Raw genomic sequence first — 23,640 nt, 5'->3', positions numbered from 1 at the left:
AAATTTATGCTGTACACCTTCAAATTTTAATATTACACTAACATACATTAACAGACTGGTTCTGTGGTAATATACTATTATCAAAATACAGAATAATGTTGTTTTTTTGGTTTATTTTCTACTGGTAATTTAATTTTCTAAATACTTCTAAGATTGTGCTCATTTAATCTACTGTTTGTGCTGTAAATTGCAAGATGTTCTGTTTGAGATCTTTCACAGCATTTGGCTTCCATGTTTACAGATAAATGTTTACTGTCATTTGGCCAAGTGACGTTCAGATGGGGGGCTAAATGACACTATCCATTCGTCTGTGACTATTTATCATAGCGTTGTTAAATAAAAAGAGGTACTGTGTTATTCTAGGGCATTGTTTGTTATAGTCTAATACTTGTTGACTCTAACCTATATCCTGATAGATATTGTTAAATGTCTGTTAGGTAGAGCCAGAAAATATATTCAAAGATATTCTGAAGTTCATTCATTTTTTTCCCTCAGACTATTTCTTGAAAAAATTTTAGAATGAAAAATTATCTGGTCATTTGCGTTATTTAATTTTGCTTATTTTACTTAGTCATAATGTCTTTAGTTTCCAGGGTAAGAATCAACAAGTTTTAGACTATATTGTTGTGTATATTAGAAAGATTTGTTTTAAAGCATGATATATATGTATAAGTTATTCAATATAGTTCATATAAGCATATCATATTTATAGTCAATATGTCAATCAGTCTGAAATCCAGGTTGAAATTATGAGTATTTGGGCTGTGTGTTTATTATAACTTCAACGTTTCAAATGAACCCTTCTTTACAACCTTTGTTCATTTTGTGTGGATTAAGGACTTACTACTAATTATTTCTGAATCTGTCCTTTGAGAGGAAATTCAACAAATTTTGATTCAAATTGTTTTTGTTTCACAAATATTTTGCATATATCTTACGACTTTTTAAAGGTTTACTATTTTAGCTACTCCTATGTGATACTTTGCGTTTCTGAGGATTATCCATGAAAATATTGTAATTTTTGTGATTTTCCTGTTTTTCTATTTTGATCTTTAATTTTTTCAACTGTCAATCATGAGAATGAGAAATTCATTACAATCACTTTAAATAAATTTAAATAACATCATTTTTTTAAAACAAACATTTCCTCAAAACATCCAATATTGATTTTATTTCTATAATCATTGATTTAGTTAAGACTTTATACATTAAAATGTCCTAATGAAGAAAATCATTAGTTTGTTAGAGAAACAGGCATAAGATTAGATTATTTGGCACTGTCATCACTCATCCAGGATCAATATAGTTTGTGTTGATAATTTGAAGTAAAAATTTACAACAGTCCATATGTTAAGTTGAATCCTTTATTTGCCTGTTTTAAGCTTTTCTCTTGTCCATACAATTAAAATCTTTTTGAAGCAGAATAAGATGTCACCAATAATAAATAATCACTAATTTAAAGTAGAATCTATATTTACTTTTCTTATGTAACAATTGTTTTATTATGTGCCTTAAGGTCTTCACTTATAATAATCTGTAGTATGTATTTTAAGTAAGAATAATTCAACAATTGCTACCTATACTCTCTATTTTCAAAATAGAATAAGACTTCGATATTAAGAAAATTTGGTTAGGAAAATAAACAAAAAACCAGTAGAATTGGTCAACGGGTTGGTAGAGTGGTGGACACCTTGCAAAATCATTAGAAACCGATAACATCGGTAGATTACTCACTAAGTTCATGTTCAAAATACACAGTATTTGATTGTTAGACCCAATGAATAGTATTATAAGTGTCATTATGACAATATCTTCTTCATTCCAATTCAAATGTTTTGTTAATGCCATAAGGACAAACTTTTGGATTTACAAAATAAACTTAAAATAAGAATATAAAATCCCACCTTTCCTTTAAAACTTGCCATTTAAAGCCCACTGTATTATGTTGAAAATTTTAACATAATTTGTAGAAACTAATGAAATGCATGTTATTATTTGATGTTATAATAGTTATATTGTTTATTATTATTATTTATTGTTAATATTATGTTATTTTCTTGTTATTATAAGATATTATTTAGTATAAGACTATCAAATACGTCTTAAATACTTGCTTGATTCAAAAGCTTATGATATCTTCCATTTAACATGTCAAAACAACTTTTTTTTAATTGATAAATAAGATTTAAAAAATTAAATTCTTTGTTTTTGTATTGAAAATGCACATTGGATTTTTGCTGGACATTGTCAATTCCTGGTTTTGAAAAAATTACATGTGTCCTTTTACTGTTACTGCTTATTCCCCAGGTTTGCAATAACAAATTCATTTTACAGTTTGAACCTCATTTACAAGGATATTTTAACCTGTGCCAAATCGGTCATCATCAATAAGAGCCTTATAGTATAATAACAACTTGTATAATTTAATTAATTTGACAACAAGTAGCTACAGCTTTCACTCCTTCTTCTCCAGGAAATTTATCACCACCATTTTTAGCATTACACCAATCTTCATTGTTTACAGCTGAAATATTGACATGAATTGGTCATACCCTCTCTGAATATGTTATTTTTGATTATAAGTCGGGACAGAGTAATACTTAATGTTGTTATGAAGCTCCTTTTAACATGTTTAACATTATATTTGTTTGATGTATTAAGCTCTATTTTAACAGTGAAAATTTGTTGCTATTGTAAATCCTCGTTATGTCTAATTAGTAAACATAAGGATGGTTCACAATTTATATGTTAATAACATCTCCAATTGAAAATGAATTCATACCAGCTTAAACATACCTCTGATATATGCACCGGCAACTTTACCATACTGAGAGAAAGCACTACAACCTGTTAGAGTCCATCCAGTCTTGCATTTAACCTTACTTTCATTGCCTTTTAACAAATCACTAGGTTGAGACCACTGCACTTCACATTTTAACTTGGGGGCCTTACAGCAGCTACCATATGCAAAGATACCTAGAATGAATACATTGTCATATATTTACACGAAAATATGAATGAGTTTTTAGTAAGTTTTCATGCCAAGCTTACACAGAAACGTGACTTAAAGAGTTGTGTTACCAGATATGCAAATACGTGATATTTGTCCAACGATACTAGATTCTTGCATATTTATGGATAAAAAACATACAAAGAAAATATGTAAACTAACCGTGTTCTGTACCATCATTCTGAGCTACACAAGTTTTGTTAGACGGAAAGGCACCGTCCATGTGTGATACCCATGTATAGGCACCGCATCCTAAAACAGAAGGAAAGATCGTGGAAAGGGCTATAATACCACTTCTTTAAGGACAAAATAGAACGAAAGAAACAATTTTATTATCAAGAATTATTTTTCCAGTGGATCCTTTGAACCCGATGATTTTCGTACTAACTTCTTAGATATCTTAAAATAACCCATAGCTTGACTTATTCGATGTCACCAGATTTTCAGACGCCAAAACTTCATACATTATCTCAACATGTTTGGAAAGATCGCACTAAATGGGTTGCGGAATGTTTGCGGCCACTACAACTAAAAAATTATTTTAGACATAGATTCGAACCATCCACTTGTATCAAACCTACCCATTGGATATTCATCTGCCTTACAAGTTACTGTTGATTCATCGTCTATTCCTATACCAGATGGACCAGACGTTTTATATGAACATTGTAACCCATCAACTTTACAGCATCTAGCATAAGCCTGAACAGCTGAAACATTAGAAGGTAAATAATTATCTACATCCTACATTCTACTACAAGAACGTTTATGGAATGAAGTGGAGAAGTTTAGTCTACCCCAAAAAGTGTCATTATGATATAACCATAGTGGCAAGAAAACAACCGCCACGAGTCATGACATCATCAATGCTAGGCTACTTACGAGCGTAAGATCTGAAACCATTGACTGATATACATTTACTTTGTCCACCATCTAAACTAATCATATCGCCATCTTTATGCCAATCACCATTCTGTAAAAGATCAGACTTCAAGCTGTAAAGCAATACGTCACTGTATGATAGTTGTCGTTTTCGTTCAAGTCATGGAGGGAATTGGGCCATCGGGGGTCAAGGAAGTTACATGCGTCTGTGGTGATCACAGGTCCACTATAATCTAAGTCACGAATAAATTATCTTTGGAAGCTAATGCAAATTTGGACTTTTCACCTTTTAAGGTTTAAGATTGTTCGCAAAATCTTGTACCTTTTGATAAGTAGTACAGCTAGTTAACAGCATATCATCTGGACATTGTGTGGAAACTTTCTTATCATCGCCAATCTCAGAAAATGCTGAAACTCGGGTCTCACAAGTTAACTTACTGCCCGCTCCTGCTTTAACTATTTTAGTGCCAATAATACGTTCTGATTTATGAGTGGCATGTGGATGTGGTTTAACATGTTGGAACGGATTCAGTGAAGTTGGTAGCTTTATCTCCCCTGAAAAGACAACGTCAGGTGTCGAGTCCTGCTATTTAATAAACTTCCATTGCCATACCCGATGAGAAAGGACGTTTCAGGTCGTAGAATTCTTTTAATAATATTAATACTCATGAAAAGGAATGATTACTTTCAAATAGTGATCTCAGAATGGATGATTCTGAACATCAAATTTCCACCAGCAGACATTGGGTAGGCTTAACAATGAAAGTTCACAACGCTCATCAACTTCCAATACCTTCTGCATTCAGTCATATTACATCACTCCAAAACAAAGAAATCGAATTTAAGTATATATTTTATACTTATTGAATGTCATCATCACATTCCAATGTAGGCCTACCATCTGTTACCACGATGCATCACAAATTCTCTGTGCTTGGCAGTTGATGCGTTTGTCATTGGTTATAATTGCAATAACCTTTCTGTAGTCATTTCAAATGTAATTTTGGTATATCCGTCTACCGACTCAATGGTAAGACATTGAAACTAACTAGCCATACCCTGGAAGACTGGAGATAAAAAATACCTGGATTGTCTGGTATAGTTACAATAACGTCTTTATGTAAAGCCAATGTAAACGTTTGATATTGTATTGGTTTTCCTTTATATCGTACAATTAACTCATAGTCACCCATAAATGCTCTCTCAGATATACTGGAACCATTACTTAGATTATGTGTAATATGCGTGGCCCATTCCTTCTTGATAAGATGTAAATAGCGTTTACCAGCTTCATTGACCTAGAAATAAGATTTTTATTTTTCAAAATTTGGTCGAGAGGTGTTGTTATGATATGTAATTGAAATTGCGAGGAGAAAAGTTCATTAACATTAATTATTGTTATTTGCAGAAAAATGAACATGAATATATATGGTATATCATAAAAAGAGTTTGCTGTGACCAACATCTGCTTGAATAAAGCATAAATCTGTTTGCACAGAATGACAATCACCTTTCCAGAAGGGTGATTATTCCCTTTAAAATGATTTTATCAACTAGTAATTGTTGAAATGGAAGTAATTGCCAAAAAAAGTATTTACCTAAATCCGGTATCGCCTTTTGTTAAATTGACCCTTTAAAACTACGTATACGACCGAAAAACATGGCCTCCAAAGAACTAATATTCACTTACATAATAGTTGAAACCATTAACCAGAGCAGCATACGGACTCTTCATATTGTGATCCCAAAACCCCCAGAAAATAACACCATGTACCGCTGGATGACTAAAATACATTCTTAAAGCATCTTCATACCAATCAGCTCGTGCCTTTTCATTCTTCACTTCCAGATCTAATTCTGTTATCCACAATGGTAGACCAATCAGAGCCAGTTTATCAAGATGTTTCTATTTAAAAAAAGATAATTTTTATCATTTATCAAATACACATATTGATTTGGTTGGATTTAGCACCAACCTCAACCCTCGTCCCCAACGCCTTAACGGAGAGCAATAGCTCAACTACCATGAGGAATAATGGTATAGCAGAATAGCAGATTTCACAATGTCATAACATGCGTTCGCGATGTAAGGTGAAAGAAAATGAACAAACCTTGAGTAATGTGGGATCCGGTTGGGTATATGCTCTAAAATGGCTTTGTAATCCGATACCACCTAGACCAGTCTTATCAGCTTCAAAACCAAGAGCTTGATCTACATAAGACTGTAAATATAGATATGCTGATCGGACCACAGAAGACAGTCATTGGAATAAGAACAGGTTTCGTGTCAGATTTCTTTGGCGCGGAGTACTTTTCTGAAAGCGTTTTATAAAGCTAACGTACACATTCCTCGGTCCGGTTGATGATTGTTGCATATTGATGTTTGATACGTATTATGTGACAGCTGAAATGTTTTCTTTTAAGTGCAATCTTAATGCGAATGGGACATTAACGACTGATAGAAAACTGTGGTTAAATCTCTGACCTTAACTGTTACACGAAACCTCATATCACCTTATCAGTGGTATATGGCCGTTGGTGATTGCTTGTCCATTATTGATGTCTTTCCCAAAAACACATAGAGTCGCTCAAGTAAACTTACATCCGTCTCTGAACCCATAGAGAGTACATCGTAATCATTGAGAAATAATCTAGCATGTGGATCAGCTTCATGAACAGCTTTATATAAGTTCTGAGAATAAAAAGGATCACCAGTCGTCTCTTCAAAATATTGACCATGTAATAATTCATTATTAACATCCCAGTGCTCCAAACTGGAAAATAATATGTATATAGTTAAATGTCGAGCTGCTTGAACTCAATTCATCTTCAAAATGAAAGTCCTCAATCGGGTTCGTCAGCAATGACACAATTAAAAGCATTGGCGTTCAGATATTGTCTGGTCTGGAGAACTATCGCCGATTTTATTACTTACTCGATCAAACCTGACCGATGGATCCCGAAGAACAAGAAACTACAACCAACCACACAGATAGTTGTTTAGTTTACAATTCCTGGTCAGAGAAATACTATTGTCTGTCACTGAAGTTTTTCAATAGTTATCCCATTAACCATTGTTTTATGATGGTTTTAATATAGAAATTTCTAGACTGAGTCAAAGGATTAAACGTGGAACTAATATCTAAAATTTAGTTATAAGAATGAAGAACACATTTTAAATCCATTGAAAACATAGGTCTTCTTCACGTTACTTACTTTCCTTTGGTTAAGCCAGTAATAAATTTAATTCTTTCATGAATAGTTTTATTCAATTGGTTGCCATCCAGTTTTTTAACCCAATCTGGAACATTGTTAGGTACTCCCCAAAACATATTGTGTCCTCTAACTTTCATTCTAAATATATACAATATGGACAATTATTATTTACCTTTACATGATTTCAACAAGCACTAAATCTCGATTAATTTTTCTCGGATATGCTTGAAACCTTAAAGGGACAGATGCACCATTTTTATGGACTAATCATACTTTAGTCTCAGAAACGGGAATTTTTTCAGCTTAGTCAATCAGTAATAGTGTTCAAATCCATGTGTGTCCAGATTTATCCGTGTTCGAATGTTAAAAATTAAAATTTTACCCATTTTTGTTTAATTCATTCATGCAGTTTACGGCAAAACTATAGTCCGGATTATCCTGAAAATTGTACAATACTGCTAGTAAATACAACAGATTCTTCATGTGAAGACAGTAGTCATCAGAATTTCCCTAAAGGCGAGGAAATTCACTGTGTACTAGTAGGCCTACTTGGATATATCTAAAACTTCATCGATATCATGTGTGTAAATTCATAGAGATTCAAAATAGTTTTTATAGATTTTATTTGGATATTGCGAATACATATATATATCCCCTGGAATATCCCTTTTTTTAGCTGTGGTTCTTGTAATTCCAGAAAGAAAAACATTACGACGATACTAATGGAAATGTATATCAATGAAATTGGAACATCGGGGTTTTCCTTTCATAATAAGAACCAATGACAGCGGACAAAAAAGGGCAGAAAAAATTTAAATGTACTCGATAATCTAATTAAAAAATCATATTTAGTAACTATTACACCATACATACCGGTGTGCCTCTGGCGTATTTCCATTTAAAAGTACCAACAGTTGCCCAGTTAAACATGTGATAGAAGAATTGCTGATACTGTTTATAATCTGGGTTGGTTATATAAGTATCATCAGCTAATGATCCGAATCCAAACAAATGTTTCTTGTGGTTTATCTAAAATTTATAATACGTCAATGTCAAGTTTTAACAAACTTTAAAGGCTGCAATGGCATGAAAGAAAATACTGAATGTTTTCGTAATAGACGATAAAAAAAAGTCAAACTAAAGGGCCCATCAAAGCAAGTAAGTAAAAAGGGAATCAAAAATAAAGTACAGGACTAACCTCAATTTCTATGTCATTTGGATTCATTGTTGTAGGATGTTTTACACTGAAAAAGATGTAAAATACAGTTTAAGAGAAAAATATTGAGCAGTGTATATAGTCAAAAATAAGTATTTAGGTGCGTGATGTTCATTACTTTCTCTTAATAACTGTACATAGCTTAGACAACGTGCAAAATGCCACAATATAAACAGTGTTTATTTGTTGATTAAATATATGCAATGCTGTATCTAACATCCACTTTGGGTAACTATTGCCTTTTGCCATTGGAGTTAAAAGTGACCGTTTGGGTTGCATAATGTATGTTACAAACAGAAATGATTTTCTTTGTATAGAACGAAAATCTAAAATGATACTGTAGAGAAGAAAATCATGTATTCAGATGTATCTTACTTGACATTTAAATCTCCTTTTCTATGCCTTTCTATCCTGGAATTGGCATCGGTCTTCCAATTGACATCCTCGGGAACCATTTTTAAAGAAGCACCATCAACAATATAATCTATTCCAGGATCAACACCTTGCCAATATAAACTTACTTTACTCCATGCTAAGAAATCATGAAACATGAAAAATATTTATACTTGAGAGCTCTTAAATTAGTTCAACAAAAAACATAATGTCAAAATATTTTACGTTAAGGCCACATTTTGGTTTCTAGCTTGTATCCAGAAACTGAGTACATTTATAATATTACCAAAATATTTTTACTTTGCCATTGAATGGGCCTTTGGTATTAAGAAACTCAAACAGAACAAGTTTGGCGTTATTGCAACCAAAATAGTACGGATAATGAATGAATTAATACAAACGTCTTTGAGGTGCATTAAAATCTCCAGCTAACTTGTACCAACCACCTTTTGAAGTAGCAAAAGAGTGACCAGCGATATCATAGTAATCCGTTTTACCTGAAATTCAATAACATGATCTATTTTCCGATGGAAATAAAAGCCACATTTTATGTGTCTTACCAAAGCCGCGAATAGACGAGGTACGGTGTCCGGTGAGATGGACGGTGTGGGATGATCGATACAAACGAAAATAGAAGTGAACTCACGAGGTACGGGTCCGGACAAGGTGCGGACACGATTTGTTTCTTCTATTTTCTACTGTATCGACAATACCTCGTCTATTCGCACCTCAGGTCAAGCGCATTAACTCAAACTCTATCGAGATTTCATCAATGTACATGTACACCGCGTTTTCCCAAATTCGGACAAATACATGTCTATAATTTTGGAGGCGTCGGATAGCCCTACACTTACCGTCATCCGCCCAGGTATAAGACAATGTTATTTTCATGCGTTGAAACATTTTGCCAGGTATATCGTTTAAATGCTTGACATACGATGTAAAAGAATATATTCCATTTTGTATAATCTTCGATGATATCTCTTGGCTGGGACCTTGGTAATAGTGTGTCCTAAATTATAATAGAATAGATGTCTGATTTATCATAGTTTACAGAGATATCAACGAAACCTACTTGACAGAGGGACATGTGTATCAACCAACGAACCTAATTGACTGAGAGATGTGTGCGTATCAACCGACGAAACCTAAATGACAGAGAGATGTGTGCGTATCAATCGACGAAGCCTAATTGGCAGAGAGATGTATGCGTATCAACCGACGAACCTAATTGACAGAGAGATGTGTGTGTATCAACCGACGAAAGCTAATTGACAGAGAGATGTGTGCGTATCAACCGACGAAATCTAATAGACAGAGAGATCTGTGCGTATCAACCGACGAAATCTAATTGACAGAGAGATCTGTGCGTATCAACCGACGAAACCTAAATGACAGAGAGATGTGTGCGTATCAACCGACGAAATCTAATAGACAGAGAGATCTGTGCGTATCAACCGACGAAATCTAATTGACAGAGAGATGTGTGCGTATCAACCGACGAAATCTAATAAACAGAGAGATCTGTGCGTATCAACCGACGAAATCTAATTGACAGAGAGATGTGTGCGTATCAACCGACGAAATCTAATAGACAGAGAGATCTGTGCGTATCAACCGACGAAATCTAATTGACAGAGAAATGTGTGCGTATCAACCGACGAAATCTAATTGACAGAGAGATCTGTGCGTATCAACCAACGAAACCTAATTGACAGAGAGATGTGTGCGTATCAACCGACGAAAACTAATTGACAGAGAGATGTGTGCGTATCAACCGACGAAGCCTAATTGACAGGGAGACGCGTGCATATCAACCAACGAAACTTAATTGACAGGGAGACGCGTGCATATCAACGGGCGAAACATAATTGAATGAGAGATGTATCCGTATCAACGAACAAAACATAGGTCCTAACACCATGTTTGCCTGAACAAAATGTCATATTATCATTGATAAAACTGGTTTATACCAGTGATCCAAAACTTTAAAACAACATTTAAGAGTTCCGACCTGTTGGTACATTTCAAAGCCTGGTTTCCCTCCTGAACGTCATCAGTTACCAGACGAACCACAAATCCCCACGTATCCCATGGTGATGTATCAGAACCTTCAAATCCACCATTCAGTAACAGTTCCCCATTTAGAAATCCACAAAATAAGGCTGCGAAAAGCAAAATGATCTTCATTCTGTAACTTTATGAAATCACTTTGAAACCAATGCCATTTTCTCACCAGTAAAAACTCTAGACTTTATTAAGATTGAGATTTTGATCTGATAAAACAGTCGAGATAAGAAGTTGAGATAAGAATTGAGATAAAATACATGCAAATACAGTCCACAAACTCCGCTATATTTTTTCTGAAGCAAATCACTGTTAAAAGCGTTTCGGTGCTGTATAAGCCAATCTTGGAACCTTACCACAGCTACGCCCGAGTTTCTTCAACCTGTAAACTCAATGTCCTTATAGAGTCCACGTACGTGCTGTAAACAGTAAATTTTCGGGCGAACATTATCAAACACGCTTGATGTTAGCGAATGGCTTCGGCCAATGATCGGGCGAATGTCGTAGCACTGTGAACGCACTGGGCGGAGTTCGCTGGCGATCGACTCACCTGAACCATTCGCCGTGAAAATTGGTTAAATCTGTCCGCGGGACCTATTAAACATGTCTAAATGTCGTTCAAGGATTATGTTTTTTTACATGTTACGTAGGCTATCATTTTGTCTTCACAATAATATGTCGAGTTGCCACCAGATGTTTCTAAAATTTTACTTATCACCTGTTTTGCCTCATACTATTTTGTTTGTAGTATTATATACAGCAATGACAGGTGTGGTGTAAGGCAGAGTATGCTAACTCTTCTAACACTTCATGCCATTTTTTATTATAGAATGCAGCCTCGTTGTTGCGGTTAACATTTTTGCCATAATCATATAACTTATATGATTAACTCCTTGAACTGTTAAAATTGAATGAAATTACTTCCACCAGGTATCTCCCTTGAACATTTGAAATTGGTTTTTGCCTCCCTGTTTGTCGTGTTTGTTGTATGTTGAGCAACAATGCTGGGTGTGCCGCCAGGTTAAACTTAGGCATATACTTCTAGACATCTGATATTACTTTTCATTATGAAATACTTACTCACTTACGATTGGTATAAATCCTCATGTGAAAAATTGATGCGCTACTTTATTTCTGTACAAAGTTAAAATTGGAAAGAGGTAAGCCTACAATGGCTAGTCCTACATATAGGCCTTACCTAAGTGCTGTTGGCGCCTAAAGTTCATTAGCTGCTAACAATGAGTTATATAACTTATTATATTACTCTGTGGCTGCTATCAATGTTTCGCCATTAAATGTTTTGGGATTTCGGGTTACGTTTTGTGGTTCGGACCGCTTGGTTTAATCTTACAAGGGTACATGATATATTTGAGCGATCTTCATTGTAGCCTATAATCATTAATTGATACATTCATTAAATATTTTTTAATATTCGAATGTATCAATTCAAGTTCTACTTGACAAACTTTAAATATAACCCAGACTGAAATAGGTCAATAATAGGGCATACTAAATATTTTTTTTATATAAAAATTTTAGTGTTCCCTATTCAAATAAAGTAGGCCTATATTATTTATATATAACCTCTATATGAATTTATAATCCATATAACATATAGGCCTAAATTTGGGAGAGTAGTGTTTGGGAGGTAAGTCACACTCAAGCAAGATGGATCAAGACAACTGATTGCTTGTTAAAAATAGATTCAAACGGTCTACCATAAAAGTTCACGGAAATGGCCGAGAATTGCCGAATGAGAACTGAAGCGTGAATGCTATTTCCGTTTTAGATAAATTGATGAAGTATAGTATAGTATGCTCTGCAAATTATGCCCTTGTGTAATTAAAGAAGTATTGAGACGACAAAGAAACAACAAATACTTGTAAATTCTATGTTCAACAAGAAGTCAGGTTAGTAGGTCTATTTAGATATACATGTGTAATGGAAGCTAAGCCGAAATTTCCAGTACCGGTATATTGGACAACGATGAGTGATAGGCTTGTCTTGTAGTTGTACATCATAGGCCTAATAATAGGCTACTAGTACTATAATGATAAGTGTACTTACACCATTTTATCACTCAATTGCATCAATTTATTGTCCAATTCTTTCCCTCTGATAGTCTGATGCATTGCTAAAAATAGATAGAAAATAATTGTGATGTATCAGCAAGATTATTAATAAACTCTGTTAAATAACAAATGACACAGAATTCTCTCTATATAATAATAATATAGTAATTGTGTCATGAATTGATTTTTATGTATAATTTTTACATTAAGATTTGTAAAAAATCAATTCAGACTTATTAAAAAATTTAGAAATGTCTTTCACAATTCTGTACTTCTAAATGCCTATGTTTTATGTTTATTTCATGTGAAATAGTGACAATAACTGATATAAATCTAAAAATGTCTACTATTTTTTCTCTTTCCTTATCTAATAAATGAATCATGATTATTATTGCATTAAATCGTAGCATTGGATGAGTATTGCTTAGTGTATCGAATTGGAAGAATCGTTGCAGGAGGAGTTCAGAAAATTAGATCAATATATTGCATGTTCATATAGGAGATACCTTAATAAACAAGGCTTACTCTGGACTGGCACAAATTGAAAAAAAAACAAAATTTGCAAGAATAAGGTAACAGCATACATCTTATTTAAACACTGCTCTTATTCTAGATATCTATCTAATTGGTGTGCAGCTTTTTATTCATAGAGACCTTGATATCCTGAATTTTTTTGGACATTAGATTGAAAAGTCTAGAATTATTGTTATATGAAACTTAGATCTACTCCTAATGAACTGTATTTAAATAAACAGATGTGCCATTTTTTTTGACCAATCATACTTTTGTCTCAGGAACAGAATTGTTTTAACTAAGCCAATCAGTAATAGTGTTCACAGCTCAATTTCAATGGTGTCACCCCCACCCCAGCAAAGAGACTGGCCCGGGTATGGTCCCCGCTTTCAAATTTTTTATCATTTTACATTGTGAAAGAATGACTTGTGGCCCCCCTGAAAAATATTGTGGCCCCAAGTCAGTTTCCTCACCTGATGTTTTCTAGAAACTCCATTGCTCACTGTCTAATTTTGAGCCTTCAAATCCACGTGTCCAGAATTATCAGTGTTTGTTAACTGTATTCAAAGTAATCAATGACGAAGGAAAATTTTGAATAATTTCTAGTGTCAGAAATTCTAATCTTTTGTAGAAAAAGTCTGATATCAAAAGTTTTATGGGGCATAAGAAAGGAAACCTTCCTCATGAAAGGTCACACATATAAAAATGTCAGTTCAAATTAACTAATACATGTAATGTCTTATTCCTTATTAGTTGATAGAGTTAATAGGTATGATAGGAATTCAATACTGATTAAGGCTTTATAGAATACTCTACTAGCAAATTATTTCATTATACTTTACTAGTCATAACTGTATTGTTCCCTCACAGCAGCCTCTTTCTTCAATGTTTATTATCACATGAACCCTATTGGAAATGAAAAAAAATATTTAATTTAAATTATTACCCTTGTTCTTGAAAATTTGTTCAATATTTAGCTTGTAAAACTCTACAAAACACAATTCTCAAGGGATTTTGACAAAGTTATTACCTTTGTTCACAGAAACACGATCTACAAAAGGATTGAATATGTCATACTAGTGGTAGTTATTTAATCTTATCTTAGTTAAATTTTCTATTATAACCAACCCATGCTGAAGTGGGCGTATTTGGACATGATCCACTATCTTGTTTACAACCCTTGTTCATCAGAGGGTGTAAAGAGGCACAATTTGTGATGAAATGAATAGAAAGGTGATATTGTTTATTATTATTTAATGATATGAACCTTATCTTACATTAAGAACCTTGAAAAATAGTTTACACGAGTTATTGCCCTTGTTCTTTGATTTTTAGCTTTTGTTCACTCATACATGTTTATGGAAATGAGTTTGACTAACAGTCACATATTTTTTTCAGTTTGTAAAGAAACATAGTGGAATTGTTAGTGTTATTACTCATTTTATACACCTTACATGATAAAATATGTTCATCAGTGGACTTGTGCCCAGTGTCATATATAACTGAATCTCTGATTTCTGAAAAATCAAAAATACTATGTAAATATTGAAAAAAGCTTCAACACTTATTTTTCAATAATCACAATAATTTTTTTTTATGATGGATTTGTAGCATTTTAAAAGGATCCTGGTGAATAATTTTGACATTAAGTAGGTCCACAAATGAATATATACTGATATTCTATGATGAATATAATACACAGGTTAATATTATTATCCAATTCAATTTTGTCTTCATTCTAAGAGGTAACAAGTTGATGATTTTCTGCCTAATGTCTTAAATCAAACAAAGCTGTAAGATACAAGCTTATTTTTTCATAAGCTTGATGATGCTATAAACACATTATTGCATAGCTAACCTGTAACTTTGTAGGGGTTTACTATGACTCTTCAAGTTTTGAGACATTGATTAACTATGCTTGAGGGTTCTACTCTGCTCTGGAACCAGTTGTGAAGGTAAAAAGTCATGGTATTGTAAAGACTTCTTCTTCTGACTTCATTCAGATAAAAGAAATGAAAAGGAATTAATTGAAGTATGTTTTTATATTTTACAGATAAATGGAAGAAAATAATCTAGAGAGAAGTTCCTGAAGTTAAAATGGACTGTCCTGATTCTGATGATGTAGAAAGTTGTCATCCAGATTCATCTGATTTTGAAGATGAAAGTGATGATGAGAGTCGAGATAAAAATAGAGCTGTTACAGTTGAGAATCTGGCTGAAGATAGAATATCTCTTTCACTGAAAATCAAAGCCACTCTGTCAAAAAAATATGGAAAAAATGGGACAGAGCATGTAACCTCCTCAAAAGAAGTGTCAACAATTTTAAAGGCTAGCGATGTTCCCGAAGAAGGTATTGACAAAGCAGGTGGTAGCAGTGAACAAAATAAGGGAACAGACAAAAATTCGAAAATCAAAGCCACTCCGCTTTGTGCACCTGAAGATTTATCTACTGACAAAGAAGGGGATGTGACATCCAAGACCCTAATGGACGTTGAAGTAAATGGAGATGCTAATGATAACCCTATACAGGATGAACAATTATCAATCAAACCAGTACCACAGATCATCGATCAGGATTCAAGTGGTTTTGCCCCTCCAAATTGTAATATTGCTGAACTGATCAACAAAATTGTCTCCACAGCCTACAAATGTACAGAATGTGATATAGATTTAAGTAATTATAAAGAATGGAAAAATCATTTAAAAATGCACAATATAGATGTGTCAAATCTAACAGAAGAAGAAAGAAAGAGTCTTGGAGAATGTATACCTGAGTTTAACTGTGTTATATGTGGTTGGAAGGGCAAAAGAAAAGGGGGTCTTCAGGTTCATTTAAGATCTCATGAAAATGACGTGACATGTGATGTATGTGGAATAATGTTTAAGAAAGTTAAAGAACTCAAAATTCACATGAGATATCATGATTTTACTGAACATCAATGTCATATCTGTAAGAAATCGTTTCCAGACAACAACAGTTTAGTTCGTCACATAGCAACACACACTACAGAGAAATTGAAAAGAGATAGACATGAACTTTTGTGTGAAATATGTAGTAGGATGTTCCACGCTCCTAACCTTCTTGCTATTCATTTAAAAACTCATAAGAAAATATCAGGTTTTCGTTGTGAGAATTGTGACATAACATTTAAAAAAAGGTCTTTGTATGCTAATCATTTAAAGAATATCCACAATGATATTAAAGACAGTTTTGTTTGTCGTGTTTGTAAAATCCAGCTTGACACTAAGGATGATTTGAATGAACACATGAAGGAGCACATAGGTGAGCAATCTTTTAGGTTGAAGAACGAAAACGCGTTGAAGTTCAGAAAAACTATTTTCAAGTGTACACAGTGTGATAAGGTTTTTAAAAGAAAATCTCAATTTACTGTTCATATGATGATACATACTGGAGAAAAGCCATACATATGTGATGTTTGTGGCATAGGGTTTAGAGTGTCAGGTTCACTGAAAAAACACCAATACGTTCACAGTGGTTCTAAACCACTTAAATGCCGACATTGTGGAAAATGTTTTGCATATAATTCTTCTTTATTTCGTCACATGCTTCTCCATAATGATGAAAAACCTTATGTTTGTAAGACTTGTGGTAAAGGATTCCGAGCTTCCTCTTATTTAAAATCGCATCAACGTGTGCATGGTTTTGATGGAGATAATGATCCAGGAAAAACTTCTTGTTCAATATGTCATAAGCAATACCGTTTTATTGATAACCATATGAAAAGACATTTTAAAAACCAACCATTTAAACCAAAATCTTTTTCAAGAGACTTACGTGCATCAACATCTTCTATCCCTAAGATTCGAAGTTTACCGCCTCCAGAAGCCACATCTGTAGCATCAAATTGCAATAAGCCTGAACTCATAAAAACATCGCAAATAATCAATTCTAATGAACCAATTTCATTTCCTGTGAATAATTCTAGTACATTTATAAAGGACCTTGGTGTTGCTTCTAAATCCACTTTTGGAGAAAGTTCACATGATATGACTATTGAGTTTTCTAGAGAGTTGGCAGCAGTTTCCAAGAATATAAACAAATCTTCTAGTCAAGATATTTCTGATGATGATTCTGGATTATTAATTGGATTTGATGATGATGATGATGATGACAATTCTGTCACTTCTCATGGGTTTGTCTCTTTGACGGGGAAGTCTGATGATAGTACAAACAGTCTGCATTCTGATCTTCACACACCTGAACCTCATAGTGAACAAGATGAAAACCCTGAAGACACCAATACAAATCATACACCAGATACAAAGAATGATTTTGACAAAACCCAAGAAGAAGCTGATCAGGGTAAAACGATTCATACCAAGCTTTGCCAAGATATCTGTGAAGATTCAGAGATGCTTGAAAATACACTCAAATCTACTATTAAGAAAATCGATATGGGTATTGAAGCAGAAATATCAGAAAAGCCAGTAGAAGGTTGTGGAAGGAAATTGCGGAGTTTAACGAGAACGAAATTGAAACTGGATGAAAATGTTAATGAACAAATAAAAAACAAGACGCATGAAAATACAGAGGTACCCTCCATCGAGGAAACAGATTTTGATGAAGGTGAGGATGACCATACTGAAGATGATTCAATGCTTCAAAATGTCATTTCACATCTTGATAACCTAATAGAAGAAATTAGTAATGATGAAAGTAAAAAGGATGACACCGCTAACTATGAGGTAACGAAACCCAAAAAACGTGGAAAAAATCAGCTTATCACATGTGATGTTTGTGGTGATGGATTTAAAACCACTTTATCTTATGAGGCTCATCTTCAAATTCACAGCACTTCTGATATATTACCCAAGGATGTAATATGGGATTTTTTCGAAAGTAAAAATGGAATTTATTTTTGTAAAAAATGTGATAAAAAATGCAAAACTAAAGGCACAGCCTTTGTACATTCGAAATTCCATTTAGGTATTGCTCCCTTCACCTGTGAAATTTGTGACGAAACCTTCCAACTTGCAGTTTCATTAAAAAAACATTATCTTTGTCATGGTACCTACAAACGCTTTAAATGTAAATATTGTGATAGAGGATTTAATTTGTCTTCTCGTCTTAAAAGGCATTTACTAACGCATGAGAACGCCAGAAATTATATGTGTGATACTTGTGGAGGTAAATTTAATACTCCTGGTTATTTAAGGGAACATATGAAAATCCATGGAAGCTCTGGTGAAGAAAGAAACAGAAAACAGAGAAATCGGTATAAAGCTAGAGAAAAACGCCAGTGTCCAGTCTGTGGAAAAGTCGTTAAGGAACTGGAAACTCATCTAAAAAATCACAAAAAAGAAAGAAATTACCAATGTTCTTATTGTGATAAAGCATTTGTTTCTTCTAAGACATTACACAAACATTCCAAAGTACATACGGGGATTAAAAAGTTCATTTGTCAATATGCATCTTGTGGCAAAGCTTTTTTACACAACTCCGATTTGAATCGTCATGAAATGATTCATGAAAAACGTAAGACCTTTAATTCTTTAAAATGTGGTTATTGTGTTGCTGTATACAGTAATGAAACTGATCTAAAAAAGCATTTAAAATTACATAAAAGTAGTAAATGGTCATGCGATATTTGTAACCGAGTATTTGAAAAACAAAACAAGTTGATATCACATGCTTCAGTACATACTCGAGAAAAACCTCATAAATGTAACCTTTGCACCGCAGCTTTTACTCAGAAGGGAACGTTGCAAAGACACATGAGGGAGCGCCATTCTCCAAAAATTATACTTTAGAGAAATATAAAATTCGTATATATATTGTTTAAAAATACAGTTGATTTTTACTACTTTTTGAAACAAATAATCAGTGTTTTTTTTTACCAAACTCATTTATACATTTTATATACGATGGTATCAAATAAGGGGTCTGCTGTTATGTATCGTTTCAGATGAAAAGCTAAAAGTAGTGGACGATACTGGGAAACATTAGGTGAGGGGGGAGTGCGAACAGGGACCACAAAACAATCCAGGAGGGGTAGGGTAAACTATTAGAATTTTGAAAGTGGGCGATAGTGACTGCTACAAAGTTATCAGACAGGGTAGAATTTCAGTTTGTTGGGACAAATAAGACTTATCCTTAAAGTTTTGCTTGCAAAATTATGCCGACTCAGCAGTGCATTTGATTCAGTTAAACTTACATAATCTGATGTCAAGGTGCAAAAATAGTCGAAGGTGTCTGTTACGGTGAAGGGTTATCTATACAGAGGAAGTAGAATAAGCGACTCTTATTTGCATCGTGTCCGATATCGAGTATTCGCTTCTTCTATTTACTACTGTACATTGTCTATAATCTATTATGCCGTTCTTTAACTGTATAGTTCCTTTTATTTATGATTTTGGCTCCATGGGAATTTAAGGCTTTGAAATGTTCCTCCTATTCTAAACTATGCATTGTTTAAGAAATCATAAACTTTTGTCTGACATGGAATTTGCACATTACTCACTAGCGGATCTGTCTTGGGTGGCTATATTGAGATTGTGTTATGAATCGTATAAAGCTTACTAAATCTTATATTAATTATGTATAATTATAAAGATCTTTTTGTCTGATTTCCAGTGTTGTAACTGGCCTTGCTAACCAAATAAATTTTAATTTTATTAATGTAATAGGTGAAATAACAGTAACAGGAAGTCCGTTTCCAGCATAAATATGTTCTGCTGCATCACACATAAGTTCACAAAACGACTATTTTTAAAATTAGCCTTACGCCTTTAAGTCTATCATCATCTCACCAAATCTTAAAGATAATGCAATTTCAGACTTCAAATTCCAAATCTAGACCAAAAATTACTCAAAAAATAGGCATGCAAAGAAAGAAGATTTCTAAAAATAGCCTGGACTACATTCGTACAATCATTTGCATTTTAATGTTTTAGTGGAGTGAGACCATTAGGTACAAGGGCCGAGTGAATCCACAGTTTTGTCGAGGGAGGCAACAGCAACAGGTTATCTCTTGTGTTTTCTTATTAAGTACCAAGTTCTACTATAACTGTTTATCTTTCTTTGCCTGAAACGTTAGGGGAAACACGTCGAAACAGTACATAGAACAGTGATTTTTTTCTCCTTAAATAAATAATAATAATATTTTATTGAAGTGTAACAAATTATAATAAACAGCAATATCTATATACAGAATAAAATAATGATTTCCGGCCATGTTATCACAGAAAATTTTTAAATACGGCAATGTCATTATTTTTAATTTTGTCAACGGATTGCCGATAACTAGTCAGTGAATGAATTAGGTTGCCGGTTACGAAAGGTTAAAGTTTCAATTCACATACAGGAATCTTTATCAAGCATAAGTAATGTTTTTTTTATTTACTGATGTTACATCTACTTCTAAATGTATTTTTAAATGTCTTTTGAAGACGGTTAATCGTCGGATGGCGTCCATGTAAACAAGATTTATCTCCCTTGTATTACACAGGCATTCTCAAGTGAGGTTGCTCGTCGAGTTTCAAAACACTTTTTGGACTTAAGAGGGTCCACCAAGCATTGCTACAGTTCGGGTTACAGTTTAGACAAAAGCAATTAGGTTTCGGAGAAGGGTTAAGCGTACCCATTGCTCACCATCTTTTGTACGCTAAATTGAAAGAATATAACAGGTTCGGGTAAACTCCTGCTGTTTTCAACATCAAATACGGTTGACTCAGGGAAGGGAAAAGATACGGTTTTGTTGCACATCCTCTCAACAATAATTGTTGATGGAAAATTTACTTACGTGGCTTTTATGGTCCTTCAAACATTACTACCCTTCTTTCATATGGTTTTTAAATAAGCCCACAGCCAATAGGGTTAACGTAACTGCAATGGAGAATAAAAATAAGAAAACAAAACAAGATACGAAACTGTAATTTTTTTAAATTACAATAGCTCGGGTTAGACTTATCAATGATTTACAAGTGTCTTTTATATGCAAAAAAGCTTCTTCTGGGATTCACTCATGCGACCTCAAAGTTGACGAGCATGTGCGAAAACCAATAGAGTTGGAGTTAAATGGGGTTAGGCGAGGGATGAACCCTTAAATGTCAGGTAAGCTTGTTTTCTTCAAAGTCAAGGATTATAGCTTGTTCAAACATGGTTTCCGCATATGAAACGAAATTGCCTGAAATAGACCAAAATGAAGTAAATATTTAATTGATTAGAAGGAACAATATTTCGGTCGTCCCCCAATTTTCTAGTATTTGACTAAGTATTATCTACTCGATATTTCATCTGTAGGAACACTTTGCTCAATTCCGATAACTCGTAATGCTGGACTCTGTGATAAGCTTGGGGCTGTTAATATCAGAGGAGACCTAATCAAAGCGTCATAGTGAGTGAAGTCTCGTCTTATTCCCTAGTTAGTCCCTGCTGGTGTTCTACATGGATTTACTATTTCTGGTATATATAAACAAAATTGTTTAAAACATCCAATAAAACATCCATCTCTTTGCCGTCCAAAATGTTCATACTTTTATTAATCTTTCAAAACGATAAAATAATATATTTTCTACTTTCCATTCCGATGTAATTTCACTGATTACCATAAATATTTAAAACTTCCTGTAAAAACGTTTGAGCTCTTTTGTATTTTTATTTATTTTCTTATTTATGACATGAACACTATATATTGTAATATATTAATGAGAGTGTTTACATAGGCGAAATTAGCCTCTTTCCCAGTTCCTAAAAAGTAGAAATCGTAATAGTGTAACATGTATACTAGTGAAACCTTGATGTGATGTGGTGGTATTGATGAAATTGATTTTTTTCGCTTCATTTAAGTAGCTTAAGTATTGGTTTTTGTTAAAATACTGGATCTTTTACAATTTATATTAATTATTTAAGCTTTCATTAGAAACAAAAATGTTACACCTAGGATCAAAATTGGCCTATAGAATCTCGCTGCACAGTTTGGGGGTAAGACCAAAACTTTGACAGACTGCCGTTCGAAAACTATCAGAGATGTAAAGTTGTAATGTGAACTGAAGGTACATACCCATCTGAAGTTGCTATATGTTCCAAATTTCAGGTTCTTACCGTGCAAACTCTGCCCGCTAAAGCACTTTGGTTTCAGATTTTTCCCGAAGCAAATTTTACTCTTGAAGATAAGGGTGGAACTTAAAAGTCGATTTTCACGAAAGTTTGAACAAATTTTGAATTTCTGTTTCTGACTGAAATGGACAGGGGACATGTTAAGCATTCATAAGAATCAAAAATGATATACCTAGGGTCAAAATTGACCGAGTTATGACCATTTCAAGTTGGGATAGGGGGTCGGTAGCCGGCCTGTTCAGTCCTATACAGTCCTACAGTCTCTTATTTCTTTAGATCAATATCAATATCCCTTTCATCCAGGATTACATTGATGATGATGATGTAGATCATGTACCTCAAATTCAACCAAATCCAACCTCTTTTATAGCAAACATAGTCCTAAAGTCCAGTAAACCCATTTTTAAAGTGAACTACATTAGGTTCTTTTAAAAGAGCTTTATCTTCAAGGTATTGTGGTATTGTGGAGTAAGAGTGGTAGCAAGCGCAATAACATATCCGATTTCTTTTACAGAGGTTATAATCGTCGAAATGTTCAAAGTTTTCTTCTTGCTTAGCCTATCGGTCGCTAACGGCGCCATGTAGAATGTCGGAATTGGTTATCAAGGAACCACAACTAATAAATAAACCAAGCACTAACGAAACGCAACCTAGTACAGGTTAGAGGATACTTAATTTTCTGTATACTGTTGTGGTCTGAAGCATATGGTTCAGTAAAGGGAGGTAAAAATCTTCTGCTTTGGAGATTCATTCAATTTATGCTGTACTGTATTATTTCTCTCTTCCACATCACAGGTAAATTTTAACTTTTATTTGTATTAATTATCATAATGTGCATTAGTCATCCATGTTTATGTTTATAATAAGAATAACTGTTGGCAGTGTTAATTATTTGAGAACTAAGTCAATTTATTGTCTTGATAGAATTGAGCATATTATTTGTATGACGCTTAGGTTGTTTTCCTCATTAATATGTATAAGCCATTTTGGCGGCAAATCCTCTTGCTTTTCATGAATATTAATGAGCCCAAGTCAAAATATGGTCATGTATTATGTCATTCACACCGGTGACTGTAATTCGCCAAACTTCCATACTCAATAATTTTATTATATAAACATTGTCAAAAGGATTCCGTAAGATGCTGTGTAAAAAAGATCTTGTATTGAAATTGACTCTGTTATTTCTCTCTTC

At 33.7% G+C, this 23,640-nt stretch overlaps 3 protein-coding genes across 3 annotated transcripts; 1 reads left to right on the top strand and 2 right to left on the bottom strand.

The window, feature by feature from the left end:
• Window positions 1-4,908: 4,908 nt before the first annotated feature.
• Window positions 4,909-7,245, bottom strand: LOTGIDRAFT_127603 (hypothetical protein; the record flags this gene model as incomplete). The annotated part of the gene is made up of 5 exons (XM_009063482.1): window positions 4,909-5,190; window positions 5,583-5,798; window positions 6,004-6,114; window positions 6,495-6,666; window positions 7,109-7,245. 5 exons carry the CDS (start codon window positions 7,243-7,245, stop codon window positions 4,909-4,911), a joined length of 918 nt encoding a protein of 305 aa, XP_009061730.1.
• On the bottom strand, window positions 7,235-10,998 carry LOTGIDRAFT_235021 (hypothetical protein; the record flags this gene model as incomplete). Its single annotated transcript, XM_009063481.1, has 8 exons — window positions 10,732-10,998; window positions 9,572-9,729; window positions 9,119-9,214; window positions 8,700-8,856; window positions 8,307-8,352; window positions 7,982-8,137; window positions 7,491-7,546; window positions 7,235-7,246 (listed from the first exon to the last, which is right to left on the bottom strand). Coding segments are annotated over exons 1-8 (855 nt in total), but the record flags the coding sequence as incomplete, so codon positions are not given.
• A 5,638-nt stretch (window positions 10,999-16,636) lies between these two features.
• Window positions 16,637-19,141, top strand: LOTGIDRAFT_127562 (hypothetical protein; the record flags this gene model as incomplete). Its single annotated transcript, XM_009063480.1, has 3 exons — window positions 16,637-17,021; window positions 18,291-18,575; window positions 18,693-19,141. The coding sequence occupies 3 exons, from the start codon at window positions 16,637-16,639 to the stop codon at window positions 19,139-19,141; spliced, it is 1,119 nt and encodes a 372-aa protein (XP_009061728.1).
• Window positions 19,142-23,640: the final 4,499 nt, after the last annotated feature.

The sequence above is a fragment of the Lottia gigantea genome (assembly GCF_000327385.1).
Source record: "Lottia gigantea unplaced genomic scaffold LOTGIsca_58, whole genome shotgun sequence".
Lineage (NCBI taxonomy): Eukaryota > Metazoa > Mollusca > Gastropoda > Lottiidae > Lottia > Lottia gigantea.
The sequence above is the reverse complement of the archived record's forward strand: the minus strand, read 5'-3'. Positions and strand labels throughout refer to the sequence as shown.